The sequence below is a fragment of the Mycteria americana genome, chromosome 6, assembly GCF_035582795.1.
Source record: "Mycteria americana isolate JAX WOST 10 ecotype Jacksonville Zoo and Gardens chromosome 6, USCA_MyAme_1.0, whole genome shotgun sequence".
Lineage (NCBI taxonomy): Eukaryota > Metazoa > Chordata > Aves > Ciconiiformes > Ciconiidae > Mycteria > Mycteria americana.
In genome coordinates, this window is record NC_134370.1 from 16809768 (window position 1) to 16828756 (window position 18989).

Sequence of the window (18989 nt, forward strand, 5' to 3'; positions counted from 1 at the left end):
CTCCCGGGAGCAAAACCCACGGCCAGGCCCTAAGTCCCAGGCATGAGGCGCTGGGGCGGGTCATGCGTTTTAGGGACATCTGTCACCACAGGAGGGGTGGCTCGGTACGTGCAGATGTGTGTGCCCACCTCCTGATGGCCCACAGCTTTGGGGCCGGCTAAGGGCAGGGAGAAACCCCGACTTCAGGAGTGATATTCTCCAAATGGTCTAAAGGGTCCTCGCCAAAGCAGATTGCCTGGGAAGCTCCCCAGGGCCGGGATGGAGGCCAAGCTGGAGGTAACGGTGCCCATCCGAGCTCCTGGCAAGGGAGGGTCCCCGGCAGCACTCCCATGGTGCCTTCTTTTAAACACACCTAACATTACTCTGGCTGCAATGTGTAAGTGGAAGTTAGGAAATCTCCAGTACTGCAGAGAGACCAGAGAGGCTTGATTTTAAAACTGCTCAATCTGAAAGCCAAGACTTACACCCCAGCCTGCAAAGCCCAAGGAGGTCTCGGACACCTCTGGGGTCCTCTGAGCACCGGCACCCCAGAGCCTTAGCCAAAGGCAGAGCACAGGCAAAGCAGTGCAGAGACATGTGGAAACACCAAAGAGCCATGGACTGGACATGGCCAGTCCCTCCACATGCCAAAACCAGGCTCTGCCCTCTCTCCCAGGCACCTTCTGGGATAAGCGCAGCCTGAACCCAAAGACTTTTCAGCACAAGGAGGCACAGGCAGGATGCACTGCCCTAGGGCAGTGCCTGGGGACATGCCACCCTGGGGGGCAACTGTGCTGCCCACCCAGCCCACACCAGCCTCTGCTTGCTCTGTGTTCGCTGAGCATCCTCAGCATGCTCCAGCACTGGGGCTGGTGGCAGTCCCCGAGCGGGGCAGTGTCCCAGGGCCCCTTCACAGCCCCGCTCCCTCGGGGACTGGCCCTGCATGCTCCCTGACAACTGCTCTCAGCATCCCCCTTGCCTTTGTTCGGGTAAATGATGGCCTTTGCAACCAAGATGGGAACGAACAGCAGGTAAAGCTTATTTGTAAGGATGCCGAGGCAACACTTCTATTTAACTTCATGCCATTTTTTCCCCTCTAAATCCCCTTCAGTTCCTCATGGAGATAAATTACAGTCTGCTGTGCCCAGAAAGCTGGATCCCCGCTGCTCAGCTGCTCACCCGCTGCCTCCGTGCCCTTTCCTAGTGAAGCGAAACACCCTGCTCTGCCCCGTGCAGCAGAGCTTCGATAAGGACTGATGTGTCTGGGGAGCTGCCTGACAGATTGATTGCATTTCTGGACTGTGATTTGAAAGCAGAGATGCAGGGTGTGCTCTTTTGCCATTAATCCATAGGGTTTAATGCCAGAAAGCATCATCACTTTCATCCAGGCTGCCCTCCTCTGCCTCTCAGCACCCCAAATCCCACACTGCCACTGGAGAAGCAGTGAATTTTTATTTGCAACCTTCAAGTTTCAGAACCCCCCTCCCATTTCTCCCTGGGAAGAGGAAAGTCATTAAAACAAGCAGTCCCTTCGCTATGTTGCTTGTGGATCATCCCACTCCCAGATGGGATGTCTGCGTTGCAGCAGGGTTCGTTAGACTGGATTTGCATAGTCTGGGTTTATATTTGGTTTCTAGCTTTGGATGGCTTATTCCACTCCCAGGGGGTCTGATGCGTCTTTTCCCTTTGCAGGGTTTGGAGCTACACTAACTCGGTAACAACCTCAGAGAGTGCAAATGCTGAGAGGTAATTTATTAAATACAGCCAAGATGAGTGATATTTCCCTGGGCACTGATTTATCAGGAGTGGGAAGGGGAAGGAGCAGACAGCGCAATCCCACTATCCGTACTCCATCGCAAAGCATCAGCTATTCGGCACACACGTGACTCCTGTCCTTGTGCTCAGCTCACCTCTGCTTTTCCACCAAGGCAGAAATCCTAACTGCTGCACTCCCCAGACTCCCACTTTTAAGAAGGCAGAGGGAAAGTCTGTGACACGAAACCCTGCATTTACACCCACAAGCGGAGAAATGCGTCCCGGCCCTGTCAGTGCCAGCACAGAGCGGGTACACACAGTGCCCGGGCGGTGACTGCAGGGGCTGGCAGAGAAGGGTCAGTGCCAGCGACACCTGCAGCCAGCTGTGCTCCTGCGGTCCCCACTCCGAGGGCCACCGCTGCCCAGTGAGGCCAGCAGTTTCTTCGTTGGTGTGATGCATCCATGGTCCTCATCGCCCTGCCGTTTCTGCCCTTGGCTCAGAGCACCAGACCTTAGGAACTCGGCTTCCTTCCCAGCGGCTCCGTAGCCCTCATCGCAGAGCCCTGACCCCAGCTGGAGCCGGCAGTGCCAGACAATAATCAGGGAAGCGCAGAATGAAGTCTGCAAGGTCACGCACCCCACAGCAGTATCTCTGCAGCCCTCCATCAATCCTGACAGACGAGTACCCGGCTCCTTCAGGGACGGGGACTGACACTCCCCTGGGCCCTATTCCAGCAAGTCACTGCTCCTGCCTCAAGGACCATTTCCAAAACTCTGACCTGAACCCCTCTCGCTGCAGATGAACCCCACCCCTGCCTGCGCCAGCCACCACGGTGCAGAGACCAGGCTGCTCCCTTGCCCACGCAGGTCCCCTCCCCCAGCCCCGTTCCCCCCGACAAGCCCCCAGCCCCACAGGCATAGCCCTCCCTCAGGGTCTCTCTGCCTTGCGGGGGCAGGACCTGCTCAGCTCGTGCTCCCATCCCACATCTGTGCTGTTGGTGATCCCCCCCACCAAACACCTTCCCCGAGTCACCAGGCAACAGCATCCTTTTTGTCAGCCCATTCCTCCTGTTCGCCAAGCCCACTTGGAAATCTCAGCCTGCCCTCCAGCTCTCTTGCATCTCTCCCAGCCTGGTGGCATCTGCAAATGTCATAAGCAGCTCGTATCCCATCACGCAGACTGGTAATGGAAACACGGACAAGGCTCAGACCCCAGACTGACCCCTGCGCTCAGCACTGGGGGACAGAGCAGCTGCAACCTTTCATCCTATACTTTTATTGCATTTTTCAAGTCTTCTCAAGATTTCACCTGGCTGCTTGCATGTATTCAAGTCCCAGCACGGGCTCACTGAGCTGCCCAAGCAGCGAAAGGCAGGGCAGAGCTCTTCCCAGTCCCAGGAGAGCTGCTCCCCTCCAGTGCCAGCACGGAGGGATGCTCACCGCATCCGCCAGCTCCCTGCAGCCCATGGGGGCATGGCTGGGTGCTAACCCCATCCCCTCCAAGGTGCGAGGGGGGTACGGGGTGCTGCTGCTCGGGAAGGGGGCACCCACGCCCTGGGCTGACAAGGGACTCAGGACCTTCTCCTCCTTTTCCTTCCCATCCCTGCCCTGCCCAGACCCCTCAAGGAAGAGCAAGGGTGCCCATGGGGTTCATCAAAGTCCCTTTAAGGGTGCCATACACCCCAGGACAAATGCCTTGCCAGCAATCCCCCACACCAGATGCCTGCAGGGGGATGTGCCCAAAGAGGAGAGCTCCAAGACCAGCTATGTGCTATTTGGGCTCATCTCAGAACAACTGGCCTTAGCCGAAGGGGAACCCAACCCCAAGCATGGCACTGGCCCCCAGAGCATGGGAGGCTCTGTAAGCTTTTATGAGGTACTAAAGCAGGTTAGTATCACAATAAATTTTTAAGCGTTACAAACAGCATCGATTGTGCGAGTAACAGTGAGGATCCAGAAGGCTTTCTGCTCTTCCTAACTTCTCTCTGGGGTTTTCATGCCATAGCCATTAGCTGCTTGCAGTCAGGGAGTACTTTACACTCAACGTAGCATCATGGCATGTCACCTTCAGGTTAAAAATAAATAAATAACCTCGCTCAATGCCAGTGTGAGAGAGAAAAGGCAGCAGGTCATTTCTGTTTCATAAACAGGGAAACTGAGGCTCAGATTCACCTGGATACCTTCAAAATTGGGCTTTTTGTGTTGTGCTGACTAGCCTGGCGAGGAGTATTGCTGCTCCCGTGGCTGCTCTTCTTCCCAGGGCAGGCGAGGCAGCCCAGCCCTCAGGCTTCGTCCTGCCACTCAGCAGATCAGGGTCCAATCCACCCTGCATCTTCCTCAGCAAACCCCTTTTACTCATCCCTCCTGCAGCAGCTCACAGCAGGGACGGGAGGACAAGTGCACCCAAACTGCTCGGTTATGGGTGCCTGCTCAACCCCAGGCCAGCTGGGTCTCCTGGAGCATTCCATTTTGGAGCTGGGGCTTCCTCCTACCGAGAAATATCCAGGGCCAGGAGCTTGCATCTCTCCCACTCTTGGTGCCCAGGGCTGCTCCTCTGCTGCATCGCTTGAAAAATTAATCTTCTCTTTTTTCTGATCTTCCTCCTCCTAGCAGCCTCTCTCCCCCATAGGACACTTGCCTCTGCTATTTTGAGCAGCAAGTGCATCCAAAATGCACGCCAGGAAAGCAGATACTCAGCACAGCTTCAGAGCCTGTATGTGGCAGGGAGGCCTGAGACGGTCCCAGAGGGGACAGCCTGGGACCGACCCTGCACCAGTGCCACAGAGCGGTTCCCTCCATCCCACTTCATTGCCTTCCTGCTTCCAGCAGCGCCAGGACCCTAATGACCAGGCTGCAAACCATCCCCTCTCGCTGCCCACATTGCTAATTGCAGCCTGGCTTTGTACAGCAGGAAAACCTCCGCTCGCTGCTGCTGCCCCTGCAGCTGTCCCTAGCTGTCCCCCGAGCAGGGACGGAGGACAGGGGCCAGCCGCCACAGCTGGCCTTGGAGCTACTGGAGCTGGAAGCCTGCCGGGGAGCAGCGATCTGGGTCCGACATCCCCTGGGATAGGGCCATTTGCTAACGCACAACTGGTTTTTATTGCGTTTCAGAAAAACACGCACAGAAACATCGCTTTGCCTTTCAGGTTTTATGAAAGGTTATTTCGGTAGCAATACAGATAAAGGGGATGCGTCCACACCGCTAAGTACCTCTGGAGCGGGCAGGGAACCATGAAGGACTTGGATGCGAGACAAAGACAGGCTCCTTGGTTGCCCACCTCGCCCTCCTGTGCATGCACACATGCATGCGTCCTGCTCCAGCGCTCGCCTCGCCCGCGCTGGCTCCCTGGGGAGCAAACCAGAGCAAGGATGGAGGAAAAGCCCCTCTCAACGCGGGGTCGCGGGCTCATACACCTTCCCCCAGACGGGACGCCCTTTCCCTGCCCACACTGCCTTGGTGGCACCCCAAGTCCCCTCTGTTCCCCCAGGCTGCGGGCTCTGCTCCCCCGCGGGGGTCTCTTGAGCATCCTTTGCATTTTATAGCTGCCTTGCTCTTCTGCTGGCCAGAGGTTCAGAAGGAAACAATGAAGTAGGGGAGCATGAAATGCAAAGCAAATACACGTCCCGTAATGAGCCAGCTAGATGGTTTCTGTGCATGCGTGTGCATGGGGTGCTATCCTGCACCGGCACCGCTGCCGCCATGCCCAGCACACAGCAGCAGCAGCAACGACGCTTGAAGGTCCACGCGAGAGATGCACAATTAAAGCCCAGGAACAATTCCCCCTCCTCGCTCCCACCTCAGCAGCGAGGAATTGCCAGTGGCACAATGCATCACCCGGAGGAGCAAAGCGGCAGCACGTTTAAGGCAAAAATATCTATTTTAAAGGATGCAATAAAACAGAGCCAGGGAAGGGTTTATAGGAAAGCAATTGCCGTGCGGGGTGAGAAGTGGTCACCAGAGGCCAATCCGCCTGGCTTTATTGCCTGTTACCGGTGACTTTTCCCAACCAGGGGACAATAGATCCTCCGCTATCAGCCTTGGCTCTAGTCAATACAAACACGACATAGTTTTTTAAACTAATATTTTTCCAGCATGCAATTCCATGGAGAGCGAGAACGCAGCGTTACCATGGCAATATATAGACAGCATCTGCCTTGGACGTAGCTGAAGGGAGAAATTGGAATAGAATTGCAAATTTCCTCTGTCCGGGAAGGCTCCCAAGGAAGCCACCGCAGCGGGCCGAGCGGGCTGAGCAGGCTGCCTTCCCCAGCCAGCCCGCATCCTCCCAGTGCCCAGCACTGGCTCTCCCGAGAGCAGAGGGCAGTGGGGCTGGCTGAGCACTGCCCTGGCTGGAAATCGGTCCTGCATCCCACCCCAGAGCTCTGCAGAGCCTGCGCGCTCCCTCGCTGCCCCTGCAAACCAGCCTGCTCAGCTACACCACCAAAAACTTGCCCGGGCACCCCAGGAAAGGGAGAATTTGACTCCCCCAAGGTGCTTCCTAAGAATTAATGTTCACCAAAGCACCCCAAGGAGACACAGAGCAATGACCGGTGTCAAATACATGAGCGCTGCTGCGATACACTGGCCTTGCCACTGCAAGACATTTTGATTAACCGGCTAGAGGGAGACACGCATGCATGAATTAAACACGCGCTGAACAAGAGCTCGCTGCTGTAATTTCAGCAGGGGACAGTTAGGCAGCGCACGAGCGTACCTCAGGTGCGGCCACCCTGACATGGAGCTCCTGTAGCCAAGGGCTGGAGCTCAGCACCCCTTCCCTCCGCCAACAAGCTGGGTGGAAGAGCACACAGACAGGGGAGATGGCAGAGCTGGCTGCAGTCTGGATGGGGCCCATTTCAGCACAGGCAAATCCCAAGTTGGGGGAACAAGGCAAATGGGAGCCCCATGCAATGCTGAGGCCAGGGACCTGGGAGGGAGAAGAGGGAGCCAAGGGGGATGCAGTGATGGGGACCCTCAAACCCGGCTCTGCTGCCTCCCACGGCAGTGGAGAGGGGCATGGCACAGCCGACAGTGAGATGGGGAGTGTTCAGACCACTGGAGAGGACACAAAAGGGGCAAGTGGGGCAATTCTCAGCTGTCAGCTGAAAACTTCAAAAGCAGGAGCAAGTGCAACACCATGAGGCTCAATTCAACCGCCACGAGCAGAGAGCTGGGCTGGAAGCAGCCATTTGATGGCGATGAATTTGCACTGATCCGGCTGCAATGGGGAGAGTGACCCAGCTCCCCAGCAGGGCAGTCTGCTCTTCAGAGGCGCTTTCAAGGAAAGAAAGAAAGAAAAGCAAGCAACCAGGGAAGGGAACCATGCCCTTCTCCCACAGCTCTCCTCTGGCAGCTGAGACCCAAGGGACTCCTGGGAGCGGATAACACAGTAGTGCTGGAGGATTATCGCCCTGTCCTGCCTACGATGCCTCCAGGACCTGCTCTATCATGCTTGCCAGAGGCGTAGGCAGGAACACAGGCAGCCGTGCAAAGCACCCAGAGATTTTGCTGCTTCCCCCCTTGCTGCAGCATAAGCCTCTCCGCTCAGTGCCTGATCCAGGCTGGGGGGCGGGCACCACTTGGCGTTTATGTCGGGTTGCAGACTAGAAGGCACTTAGGGAGCAATGTGCTGTGCCCTGGTGCAAGGAAAGAGGGGTCCCCTGTTCCCCCATGCAGCCACCACTCATGCTCCTTCCTGGGCACATCTCCAGCCCTTAGCCTGCACCAACAGCATCACTGGAAAACTTCAAGCAGCAGACAAGACAATTTCTTCCCAGCCTTTGATTCCCCAAATTTGCAGTGACTCTGCGAGGCAAATAATTCCCTCTTCTTCAAAGGAAAAGGGTGTGTTTCAAAAGCGATGGAGCTCAGACCTCAGTACAGGATGCTGCTGTCTGTGTCCCCGTGACGGCTTTGGCAGTGTCAGCACGTGTGGCTGCAGTGGCAGCACTGCCCCGTCTGGGGGTTTGACCCATGCCACCACGGGGCTCGGCCAGCTGGGAGGCTGGAGAAAGCCTGGAGCCTCCAAACACCACGCCGGGCTGCCCTGCAAGGCTGTGGGCAGGCAACAGGCAGGCCACATAATGACAGCAGGGACACCACTGCTCACCGGCACTGTGGGACACATGGCACGGTCGGCATCACTCACACTGTGCATCCCGGGGCTTGGGAAAAGAAGCGGGCAGTGGAGGGCACTGGTACGGGGTTGCTGGCTTCCCAAAGAAAGCCAGCCCCTGGAGACAGCGAGTCCTGAGCACAGACCCTGCCGCAGGCTCCCCTGTGGTTGCTAGCTGACCCCGCTCTATCAAGCGGTGAGAAGTTGGAGACTGCGAGGTTGCAGCCTCTTTACAGGGAACTCGAACTCACGATGTGTTACAGCAGGAATTCACTGCTCGGAGATAGACCTGCTCCGCACAGACACCCTCTAGCACCTGCAACGGCGTGCAACACAGCAGGAAGTAGTTATCCAGCAGACAACACCCACGAGAGAGCAGCATGTCTAGCTCAACCCAGCCAGCAGACCTGGCACCAGCAGCTACATGAATATACAGAAAACCCAATGTCGCCGAGCAGTGATGGCCATGGAGGACCAGGTCAGTGGAAGCAGAACAGGAGACAGCAAGCAGGACCCGCTGCCAGAGAGGGAGAGATGCCCTGCGAGGCAGGAGCGAGACACCTGCCCAAGGGCATCCTCCGTCGGCCTGCTCCAGCATCGTCTCGTCTGAGCGGTGCTGAGCACCTGCCCAGTGGGCAGAGGCAGGGGCTTGCTGCCCACGTTCCCCCAGCACCCTGCACCAGGGTGCGTGGAGAGCAGATGCTGCAGAGCCCACCGAGCTCCCCGAGGGGTGGAAAGGGCTGGTGCAGGCAGGAGCGGCTGTGCGCAAACCTTCCCCTCTCCCTGGGCACGGAGGAAAGGGGGATCCTGTCTCGGAGCTCACAAACTGGCTCTATGGGGCCGCAGCTCACAGCAGCCTGGTTGCTGTTCTGGGTAATAATCATTTGTATGAGGGTAATTATGGCGGGAGAAGAGAAAACTCCGCTAAAGCGGTGCCCTGCAGAGCTCCCAGCGCTGCACGCTGGGTGCAGCCCGGGCGGCTGCCAGGCTGCCTGCAGTCCCTGCCTGCAAGGTCTCTCCCCAGCTGCAGGCAAGGGGCACGTTCCCACTCCAGTAACCGGAGGCTGCGCAGCACGGGGACAGGAGGAGCCCCGTGTTGTGTGGCTGTCCTGGGCCGCATCCCGCCCCGAGGAGGCGGCAGCCCGACGCTTCCCTGCGCTGCAAGGGGGATGTCGGGCACCCTGGCCCCACGGCTAGAGCTGGGGGGGGGGGCTACTGTGCCACCAGGCTCCACCGCAGCCCCTGGGACGGGGCACCCGCTACCCCGGAGTGGAGCGGAGAGGCTGGGGACAGCCCTGCTCGCCTGCCGGGACTGGGGACACCCGCACGCTGGGAACCTGCCACCAGCAGCGGGTTGGACACATTCAGCTCATGCCCCTCTCCCCGGAGCGGGGCCCCGCTGCAGCCACAGGGCCCCCGAGCACAGAGACTGCCCAGCCGGGCGCAGCGGCAAAGGGACACCCTGCTCGGGGGAGCTCGGCGGGCGCTGCGGGACCCCCGCAGCCGGCTGGACCGTGACTGCGCTCCGCGGGAGAAAAGCTTTCCTTACGGGGTCCAGCCGAGAGACCCAGGGACCACCCCCGGCGCCCCTGGGGATGTGGCAGGGGCTTTGATGAGCAGGGAGATGCGGGCACAGGGGACGGGCAGGGCTGGGTGAGCTGTGTGCACGGCTGTAGGCTGGTCGCACCGGGAGGGTCCCTAGAGGGGATCAGGGGAACGCGGTCTGATCCCCCCAGGAGGTCTCCCCGGGGACAAAGGGGTGCCCAGCACGGGCAGGGGCTCAGGGTGGCGGGGACCTGCAGGCAACGCCTCCGGCTGTGTGGGTGCCCCATGACGAGTCACAGCACAAGCGGCCACACACCTGCGTGTGGGTGCCACGGGGCGCGCAGCCCCACACATGCAGCCCATTCCGGGCTGCCCCAGTGCGAATCACAGAATCACAGAATCATATAGGTTGGAAAAGACCTTTAAGATCATCGAGTCCAACCATAGAATGTCCCCCTGGAGCAAGCACCCCCTCAGGCACAGCTCTAATCCCAACCCCGCGCCGCGTGTTTGCACGCACGCTGGCACACGCGGGCTCTTGCACATGCAGGACCCCTTGCACATCCCTCCCACAGACGAAGCGTTGCACACGCACCCTGCCCCAGCGGGCTCTTGCACACGCACCGTTCCCTACCTCGAGGGGCTGTTGCACCCCCCTCACGGAGGGGATGATGCACATGCACCCACCCGACAGGCTCTTGCACACGCATCCCCTGGACAGGCACTTTTACACGCACACGCACCCCCGCGCTGAACGGGACGCTGCACATGCGCCCACCCCACCAGGTTCTTGCACACGCACCTTTCGGGCAGGCTCTCGCACCTACCCCCCCGGGCATTTGCACAAGTACTCCCATTAACTGACACGTGCATCCCCCTCGGATGGGCACTTGCACACCCCCCAAACAGGCTGTTGCACACCCCACCCCCCCCCCCGACAGACTCTTGCGCATGCATCCCCTGACGGGCTCCTGCACACACTCCCGACGGGCTCTCGCGAACACGAACATGCGTGTGTGCCCCCCGCTGGGCACTTGCACGCACCCCCCAGGACAAGCACTTGCCCCAGCGCCCCGCCTTGCACAGACGCCCGCACCCCGACGCCGGCCGTTGCACGCCCACCCGCGACGGCCGCTCCCACCCCCGCCGGGCCGGACAAAGCCCGGCGGTACTCACAGGCGCTCGGTGCCGCGGGGGATGCTCTTGGGCACGGCGCGCAGGGCCGTGCCGTGGCAGTCCACCGTGGTGCCGCTGCAGGCGCAGAGCGGCGGGCAGGCGGCGGCGCGGCCCCGGCACAGCGCGGCGCAGGCCAGCAGCCAGGCGACGGCCCGCAGCCCCGCCGGGACCCCCGCCGCCCCCCCGGGGGTCGGGGCCGCCATGGCAGCGGGCAGCGGGGTTAGGCGGCGGGGCCGCTGCGCATCACCGGGGAGCGGAGCGGAGCGGAGCGGAGCGGGGCTGGGCTGGGCTGGGCTGGGCTCGGCTCGGCTCCGGGGCGAGAGCCCCGTCGGCGCACACCCGCCCGCCCTCACTGCCGCCCCATCCCGCAGCCCAGGCACAGCCTCCGCGCTGGCTCCTCCCTCCCGCCCTGCCCGCCCCGACGGGCCCCCCCGCCGCCGCCGCCGCCGCCGCCCCTCCCCGCGCCCCCGGCACCAGCGGGGGTGCGGGAGTGGGAGCGGTCCCGGCAACCGGAGCCGTCGGGGCTCTGCACCTCCCCGGCCCTGCAGCAAGGTGGGCTCCGGCTCCGTCGCCCCCGCCAGGACAGCGGGGTTGGCCCGCGGGGCAGCCGGCCCCCCGGTGAGATGGCTGCGGGATGCCGGCGTGCAGCGAGGCGAGCGGGTAGCGTGCGGGCAGAGTCACCCCGGGGGCTGGCAGAGGCTGGAGAAACAGCCTGCGAGCCATGCGGCGGCGGGCAGAGCGTTCCCGCCTCTCCTCGGGGTGTGCCAAAAGCTTTTGCATCCCCCGTGTGCTCCGGGCACCCTTGGCCTGTCTCCCACCCGGCGGCCCGGAGCCCCATCCCCATCGTCCAGAGCCCAGGTGAGGCGTGGGGACCCGGCAGCGCGCGGGGACCACACGGCAGGCTGGCACTCGTCAGCCAGGAAGGTATCCGGTCTGCTCATGGGGACCCTGCGGCCAAGCACCCCAGCACTCAGGGGGCACTTGGGCGTGCATCTCCACTTTGCTCTTTGCCCCACATACAGACAGCAAATCTTAAAGTCCTGGCTGTGGCATTAGCTATGTCCTTTCCTGCTCCAGGGGAATGTCTTAAGAAATAAAGTAACCAAAATATCTTTGTGGCCAATCCACCGGGATGAAAGAGGCAAAATATACCTATTTCAATGCAAAAAGAAGTAAAGCCAAGAAATCCTGTGAGCTTGGCCCCAAACAGTTGACATCTCAGAAACGTGGGCATTGCATTCATTTTATTACCTTCCATTTTCTTCCCTGAGGTCTGCAAATGCAAAGCAGGAGGGTGTAACCAGGAGGGCTGGTCACCTGTTTTATTAATGACACCTGAAACACGTGTAACCCCATGGCTCCAAGAGCTGAGTCCTTAAGAAAAACAACAGGCGTTTTGAGATGCCAACAGAGCCCTGGCTGCTGGCAGCAACCACTGCAAATGTCCTCCTCGGAGAGGAAACCCATGGAAGGAGGGGAGGTGGGAGCCTGTCGCATCACTCTGGCAGCGGGAGGAGAGGTGTGTGAGCATGGACATCCCACCGCACGCTCATTTCCCCAGGCAGCAGGATATTTGCAGGGACGGTGGCAGGTCCCAGGGGCAGGAGTGCCTCTTAAAGCAATGCCCTCTGCGTATGGAGCTCCACAAGCTCCTTAATCAGGGCGAGAAGGAGGTGTCTGCATGCGGTCTCGCTCTGGCGAGGGCCACCTCGCACACACGGGGTTGCACCAGCTTGGCCCAGATCAGCAGCCCTTTCCCATCCCGAATGCAGGCTCCCATCATCTGTCTGCATTTTCGTGACATCTCCTTCCTCTGGCCCCAATCCCGGGAGGAAGCTGTGCCTGAGATGGATGAAAGGGGTTTGTTCCTCGTTGCTATCCAGCAGCCCTGACAGCAAGGAAGATGAGCTGCTTCCCAGGACTCTGGGAGCCAACCCCTCGCTGGCACAGCTTCAGCAGAGGTGGCCCCGCAGCCCACCCTGGGGCTCCCCGGGAGACCCTGGTGGCAGTGGCACCACAGACCATCCGAAGGGGCCCTGTGCCGGACACCTCGGCTGAATTTCAGGGGGTGAAGGTTGTTTCCTAGCAGCTTGGTGTTCCCCAAAGCTGGCTGCTACCAGTGTGATGCCGGTGACCCCACTCCCTCCCCCCCAAACTCCCCCTCGCCCCTTGGCCGGCAGAGCAGAGCCGGGTCTTCCTAACCTGCCCTTTACCTCTGATGCTGGCAGGAAGGCAGGAGTGGGACAAGGGATCTTGTTTCTTCCCTTTTGCAGGCACTTGCCCCAGGCAAATCCTCATGATCTGCAGAATAAATAGGCTCCCTCCGTCTCTGTGTCCAGCTGCAGCAACACTGGGTCACTTTACAGCCGGGCCATGGTCTCGGCAGAGGGAGTAGCTGGCGGGGGCCTGCCTGGAGGCCACCATTGCCTGCCCCAGTTCCAGTGGGAGTACAGGGCTGGGATGCTGAAAACCCCATTTCAGGCCAACATCCACATTTTCTCGGGCGCATACCTCTACTCCTGCTCTCCTGTGGGAGCTTATTGCCACTGCCTGCCACACAGCCAGCGCACCGTGCCCCGGCACCATGGAGCATCCCACTGAGCTGGGCTGCCGGCTGCGGCCAACCCCTCTGCAGCTGCTCTGGTTGCAAAAGCAACACCCTTCCAGGGCTGCCAACACGGCGAGGGCCGAGCAAGACCAGCAAGGCAGGAGGGCAGGGCAGGGGGACAGGCTGTGCGCCAAGACCGCCCTCCCAAGCCTCAGCCCCTGGTGCATTTGGGCGATCCCAAATTGCCCAGGTGCCCTGTATGGGGTGGCGTGGGCCTCAGAGAGCAACAGCTGCCAGGGAAAAGCCCAGGGTGCCTCTGAATATGGATGAGGAGCAGGGAGAAAAATAAAACCCAAACTTTTCTTTATCAGGGGAGGCCTGGTCCTGCCGTCTGCCACCGGGATTTGGGCCAAACTGCTCGATAGAGAGAGAGACCATCTGGATCGTCTGATGGGCTCTGGGTTTGGTTAAAATGAAGCAGAAGCTTTTTTTGCAGGAAAGGAGTTTTCATGGGAAGATCCAGGGAAGGATTCCAGGGTACGCGCCAGACCTGTCGTGCAAAGAGATGCGAAGCAGCTACAAAGCTTCAAACAAAAATTGCTGCCAGTTTTAAGCCGAGCCCCCCAGGGCAGCATCCAGGCACTTCCACCCACCCCGGGATGGGCCACAGCCCTGCCCCGTTAGCTCTCCCACGGTCTGGGCTGGTGCTGGGTCCCTGCCGGAGCCGCCGGCAGCCGATAGCACCTTCCAGCATGCCTGGGCTTCGAGGCAGCCGTGCCGCACCGCTGCACCCCGTGCCTCGGCACGCAGGGGAGGAGGCGGCGTGTCCCAGCCCGTGCTTTCTACAGCATTTATGCTGCGCTTCGAAGCCAAGCCACGGCTGTTACTAACACACAGCAGTGCTCAGCCCTTCTCAGGGTAGGACCAAGCACTGGTATGAGCAGAAGCGTTTAAAACGCAGGCAATAGTGTGCATGCACGGTGCCTGCTCCAACTCCCCTGCTGAGGACCATTGCCAACGGTAGGATCCGGCTCCCCTTGCACCAGGGCTCTGCTTCGAACCCTTCCTCCCACCAGCAACACCACTAAAACACACCTGGTTTGGGAGCAGCAGCCACAAGACCCAGCTGGAGATGTGCCGGGAGCAGAGCGGCCGTGACCTCCGTCTGCCCAGCATCCTCCAGAGACCCTGCGCGGGGCGGGCTGCCGGGCTGCCCCTCCGCCGGCCCAGGCCACATCTGTCACGCCTGGCCGGCTCGGCTCGTGCTGGGAGGCCACAGGCTGCCTTTGTCCCTCCGGACACGCTCGGCTTCGGAGAGTGAGGCATTGTGTGGGAGCGGGCTGGCGTGTCGGCCCCGTTAGGGCACCTGTTGGGCTTGTGCAGCGCCACAATGCCCTTGATGGGTCTATTATGGAGAGGTGCGGGCGGCCGGGGGCCACTGGGATCACAGTAAATCTCGCCTGGTTAGCAGCAGCGGCAGGCAGGGCTGGGATGCGCTCTTTCTGGCATCTCTCCAGGGACAAGCCCTACCTCGCTGGCAAACAGCAAAAGCATTGCCCTGCAAACGTGGCTAGCATCGCCCTGCAAACTGCCAGCATCGCCCTGCAAACACTGCCAGCGTTGCCCTGCAAGCATGGCCAGCTTCACCCTCTAGACACCGCCAGCATCGCCCTGCAAACGCTGCCAGCATCACCCTGCAAACGCTGCCAGCACCACCCTCTGAACACTGCCAGCATCGCCCTGCAAACGCTGCCAGCATCACCCTGTGAACATGGCCAGCATCATCCTGTGCCAGCATCACCCTGCAGACACGGCCAGCGTCGCTCTGTGAACGTGGCCCTGCTGACTGGAGGAGAAGGGGGCAGCTCCGCTGCCTGGGGACCTCACCATGGGGACCGAGGGAAGAGAACAGCATCTACTGGGTCCTCCGGGATGACGTGGGAGATGCTGAGGCTCCCAGGCAGGTAGGTTCGGTCCCAGCCTCACACAACAGGGACTGTCCAAGCGTGGGGAGCGCAGCCTGTCCCACTGCCTTGAACAACTGCAGAACAGCAGGAGGGGGACAGTTCGCAAGGCACTGCATCCCTGCTTCGTGGCATGGCTGAGCAGAGGGGCCGAGCCCCACGCCCTGGGTTCCCAAAACCAGCTCTAGTCCACAAGGAAAGCATTTGCACCGAGCAGCCCAGACACAGATGGGGAGATGCTGTTCCCAGCGCGGCTGGACACACCAACCGCCTGGGAGCTCTGCGGCGCAGCGCAAGCTGGTTTGAATAAACCACACGCGAGGAGGTGTTTGTGAAGCGCCTCGCACATGGAAACGCTATTGTTGGTGCAGCGTGGGATCGGGGACGCGGGGGTCCCCAGATGTAGCAATTGTTCCACATCCGCGCTGTGCATACATACACGCTTTTCCCCGCTTGCTCTGCCTGGAGCCACTCATTAACCCTCCTCAATGAAGATGCATTGGAGGGATAATTTACTGTTTAATAGACTAACTTTCCATTTGCTGTTGCAAGCACATCCAACATATTTCTCCACGGTGCCATAAACTGCAGCTCCTCTGCCATAAAACCCTGCCTCCCAGTAGGAGCAGGTGGGTTTTCAGGATTCAGCTGATGACCTTGGCCATGGGGTGAGCAGAGACACCGGGCTTTGTTTTTGGAGGAACAGGGCATGTTCCCACCAACCCCTTCCACGTTATTGTAATCCCCGTTGCACTGACATCCCTGAGCTGGGAAACCATCTAACCTGAGAAATAAGGAGTGTCTCAGCCTGATGGATGAGGGAAGCAGCAGCTCTGTCCTGATTTTATTAATGAAGATGCCCTGGGTGCAGACGAGCTTGCCTCTGCTCCATATTTATGGCTAGCTGGCGGCTGGTCCCACGCTGGGATGTAATCAATAAGCTGTGTGCCCGCTTGGCTTCCGCAGTCACTGGCGGCTTTTCTGCGCCTTGCTGGTCCCACAGTTGTGAGCGTGTGTCTCCGTGTCCTCGCTCCTCCTCCCCCAGCCCTTACAAAGCTAGAAGCTACTAGAGGCTGGAAGAAAGTCAGATTCTGCACAACATGGGACGGGGGAGCTGGTGCCAGCCCGACTTTCCCTCCGTCACCCAGATTCCCACACTGTAGAGGAGGCACTTTCAGGGTGCAAGGTGCTGCAGGAAGGAGCAGCAGCCCCAGCGGCACAAGCCCGAGTGACTGGCTACCAGGGTCTGGCTCTGAAGGATGGCAAGAAGATGCCAGTAGGCAAAATAACTTGAAAAGGAAAGGGTTTAGCTTGCCTTGTGACAGATGTGGGCAGGGACTCTCACCGGAGCTGGAGGACCACGCTAGGGCCTACCTGCAGAGCTGATTTTTGTCCTTTGTAAGAGAGCATCCCTCCCCAGCCTCTTCCCTCAGCCTTCTCTGTGCTGGTTATGTTCTTGTTCAGCTGATTTCTAGCCCCAGCTTCCTACCCCCTCCATCCCCCAGATGCAGCCAGGGGGGAAGAACCAGGCATCTCCAAGCCTGTCCCCTCAGCACATCTAGCCCTCGGGCCCCCCAGCACTGCGGGGCGGGCAGGGGGTCCTGTCCCAGAGCACGTGCTGCCAGCCCCCTCTTGTGCTGCTGCTGCAGAACGGCCTTGGCCAGGCACAATGGAGCCAGAGGCTTTTGTGCAAGAGGCTGCTGAGATCCTGCTCCCCTGGGGCAGGAGGACAGGCAGGCAGGCGGGGAGCAAGGCTCAGGCTTTGTAAGCCAAAAGGTTGGAAGAAACAAACCCTAAAACAACCTCAGGCCAACGCAGACACCCCCACATCATAGACCTGTGTGTGCACCCAGTTACACACAGCCACGATGGCCAAGGCGGGTTTGCACCTCCATTCATCCCAATTCTCAGCCCCAGCAGCACAGGAGCTTCAGCCAGAAGCAGAGAGGATGAAGTGGGACCCAGTCCTCTTCTCTGGTGCAAAAGGAGCCAGGCTTAAAATCATGTAAGGCACCCCACAGGAGGGCTGGGTGGTGGATTTGTCAATCCTTCCCAGCAGCAAAGCAGGGGGGACTGGTTTAGCCTGGGAGCAGAGCCTGGTTTAAGCCAGGAGAGGTGGGACTGGGGAGGGGAGCACAGTAATGCCCACTCCAGCTGGGACTCAGCAGGGAAAGGAAAACTCTGCTCCCTGCAACCCAGAATGAAATCAGCACCTCAAAGACTGGTGCTGGGAAGTATCTGAACCTCACCCCGTGATGTACAGCTGGGGACAGCTTCTCCTTGCATCAAGATACAGAAACAACCCCATTGCATTCCTCATGTGTGGCATTTCTCAGGAACAAAGCTGGTCTGGAGCAGGATGGGGCCAGCAGAAATCCCACCCTGGTCCACAGCACAAGTAGAAGGTCAGTGCAGGACCCAGCACAGAGATCTTGGTATCTGCATGCCTGCACAATTTATGAGCTTCAGCACAAAACCCTCACTGGGGGAATGAGCAAACAGAACTAAACATGGTAATTTATTCACTCTATGACAAAATATTAGTTAATCCAAGCCAATGAGATTGTAAAGCATGATAACTGGTCTGGCTGGTGCCAACATCTATCGCTAGCAGTACTCACGTTTTTTGTCTACACTGTTGCCCTAGGCAGTGAGATGCAGCAGCAGCATGACAGCTCCCAGCCACACATGATAATTTAAGAGAAAAAAATATCTTATTTCCACTCCAAACCAGGGCAGAACAGTTTAAAAAAAAAAAATCAAGACAACTTGCAAAAATTGATTTAGATAGCAGTGACACTCTGCAGAACTTATTTGCAAGTCTGTGCTGTGCAATTTGAGATAAAAACTGTTCAATGAAATGAAGGATGAGCACTGCTTGTTTGCTTTGTAACGCTACTGCTGTGCAGGAATACCAACAGGCCAAAGCAAACACACTGAAAGCTGAGCGGTCCCCTTCTAAATATGTACCTTCACCCAGTGTTTGGTCCCAATGACTGCTGCCCTTTCACTTGCATCCAAGCGTAAGTGCTTGGGTTGTGGCTTCAGGGGCTAAAAACTATTCATTTTTTAAATTATGTAAGCCATATAAAGCTGTCACTTTGAATCACAGCTTATCAGGGAGGCAATATTTGGGTTTGCAGTATTCAAAATAGCTATTGTGAGTTTTTGCATTCCTTTGTTCAGCATTTTCAAGAACAGAAACGTCTCTCTGGACTCCCATGCCCACTTTCAAGTGCACAGAGGCTCGTCCCCTCCTGCTCCCCGAGCTCTGGGGAGCTGGGGCACACCAGTCCCACGACACCTGACTGCAGCCCTGCAGGAGAACGGGGCCCGCTTGAAGCTCACCCTGCAGGAAGGCAGTGCTGGTTTCAAACGTACCATGCCGCTTGCTTCTCCTGCTTGTTTTTCAATTGCATGGCGAGGATGTTAATGAGTGTCTGAGCCACGGCAGGCAAGCCCAGGGCATTTCAAACGTGGAAGAACTTCACAGAGAAATAATCTGCATAAAAATCTGAGACGCCATTATTAAGAAGGAGGAAAAGAAAATGCAAGCAGAAACCATCCTCCCTCAGCAGCCAAAGAGTGGCAAGAGAAGAATGGTTCTACAGAGAAAAATGTATTCATTTGATCCATTATTTATACAAAGTGTTCTTTGTAAACCTGATTTCCCATCACCCTGGATGACAGCAGGGGGAAGACAGGAAAAGAAGAGGTCCAACTTCATACCTCCGAGGGAAAGACAGCCCGTCTGGACACCCTGCATCACACTAGGATCCCAGAGAGGGAACAAGCCCTAGTGCCACGGGAGGCCAGTGCCATCCCTGCAGGCGGGCAGCGCTTCACCAAGCGCTCCCACGCTTAAGGGTAGGAGCTCTGGGGTTCTGAGCAGACGTTTCCTTCCTT

At 58.9% G+C, this 18989-nt stretch overlaps 1 protein-coding gene across 1 annotated transcript in view; it reads right to left on the reverse strand.

Moving 5' to 3' along the window:
• The window catches only part of SLIT1 (slit guidance ligand 1), a 63713-nt gene extending 52796 nt beyond the window's left edge, over positions 1-10917 (reverse strand). The window contains exon 1 of the mRNA XM_075504077.1: positions 10572-10917. Within this exon, the coding sequence (XP_075360192.1) occupies positions 10572-10774 (203 nt within the window). The 5' untranslated portion in view covers positions 10775-10917. The remainder of the gene's footprint in view (positions 1-10571) is intronic.
• Between the last annotated feature and the right edge of the window lie 8072 nt (positions 10918-18989).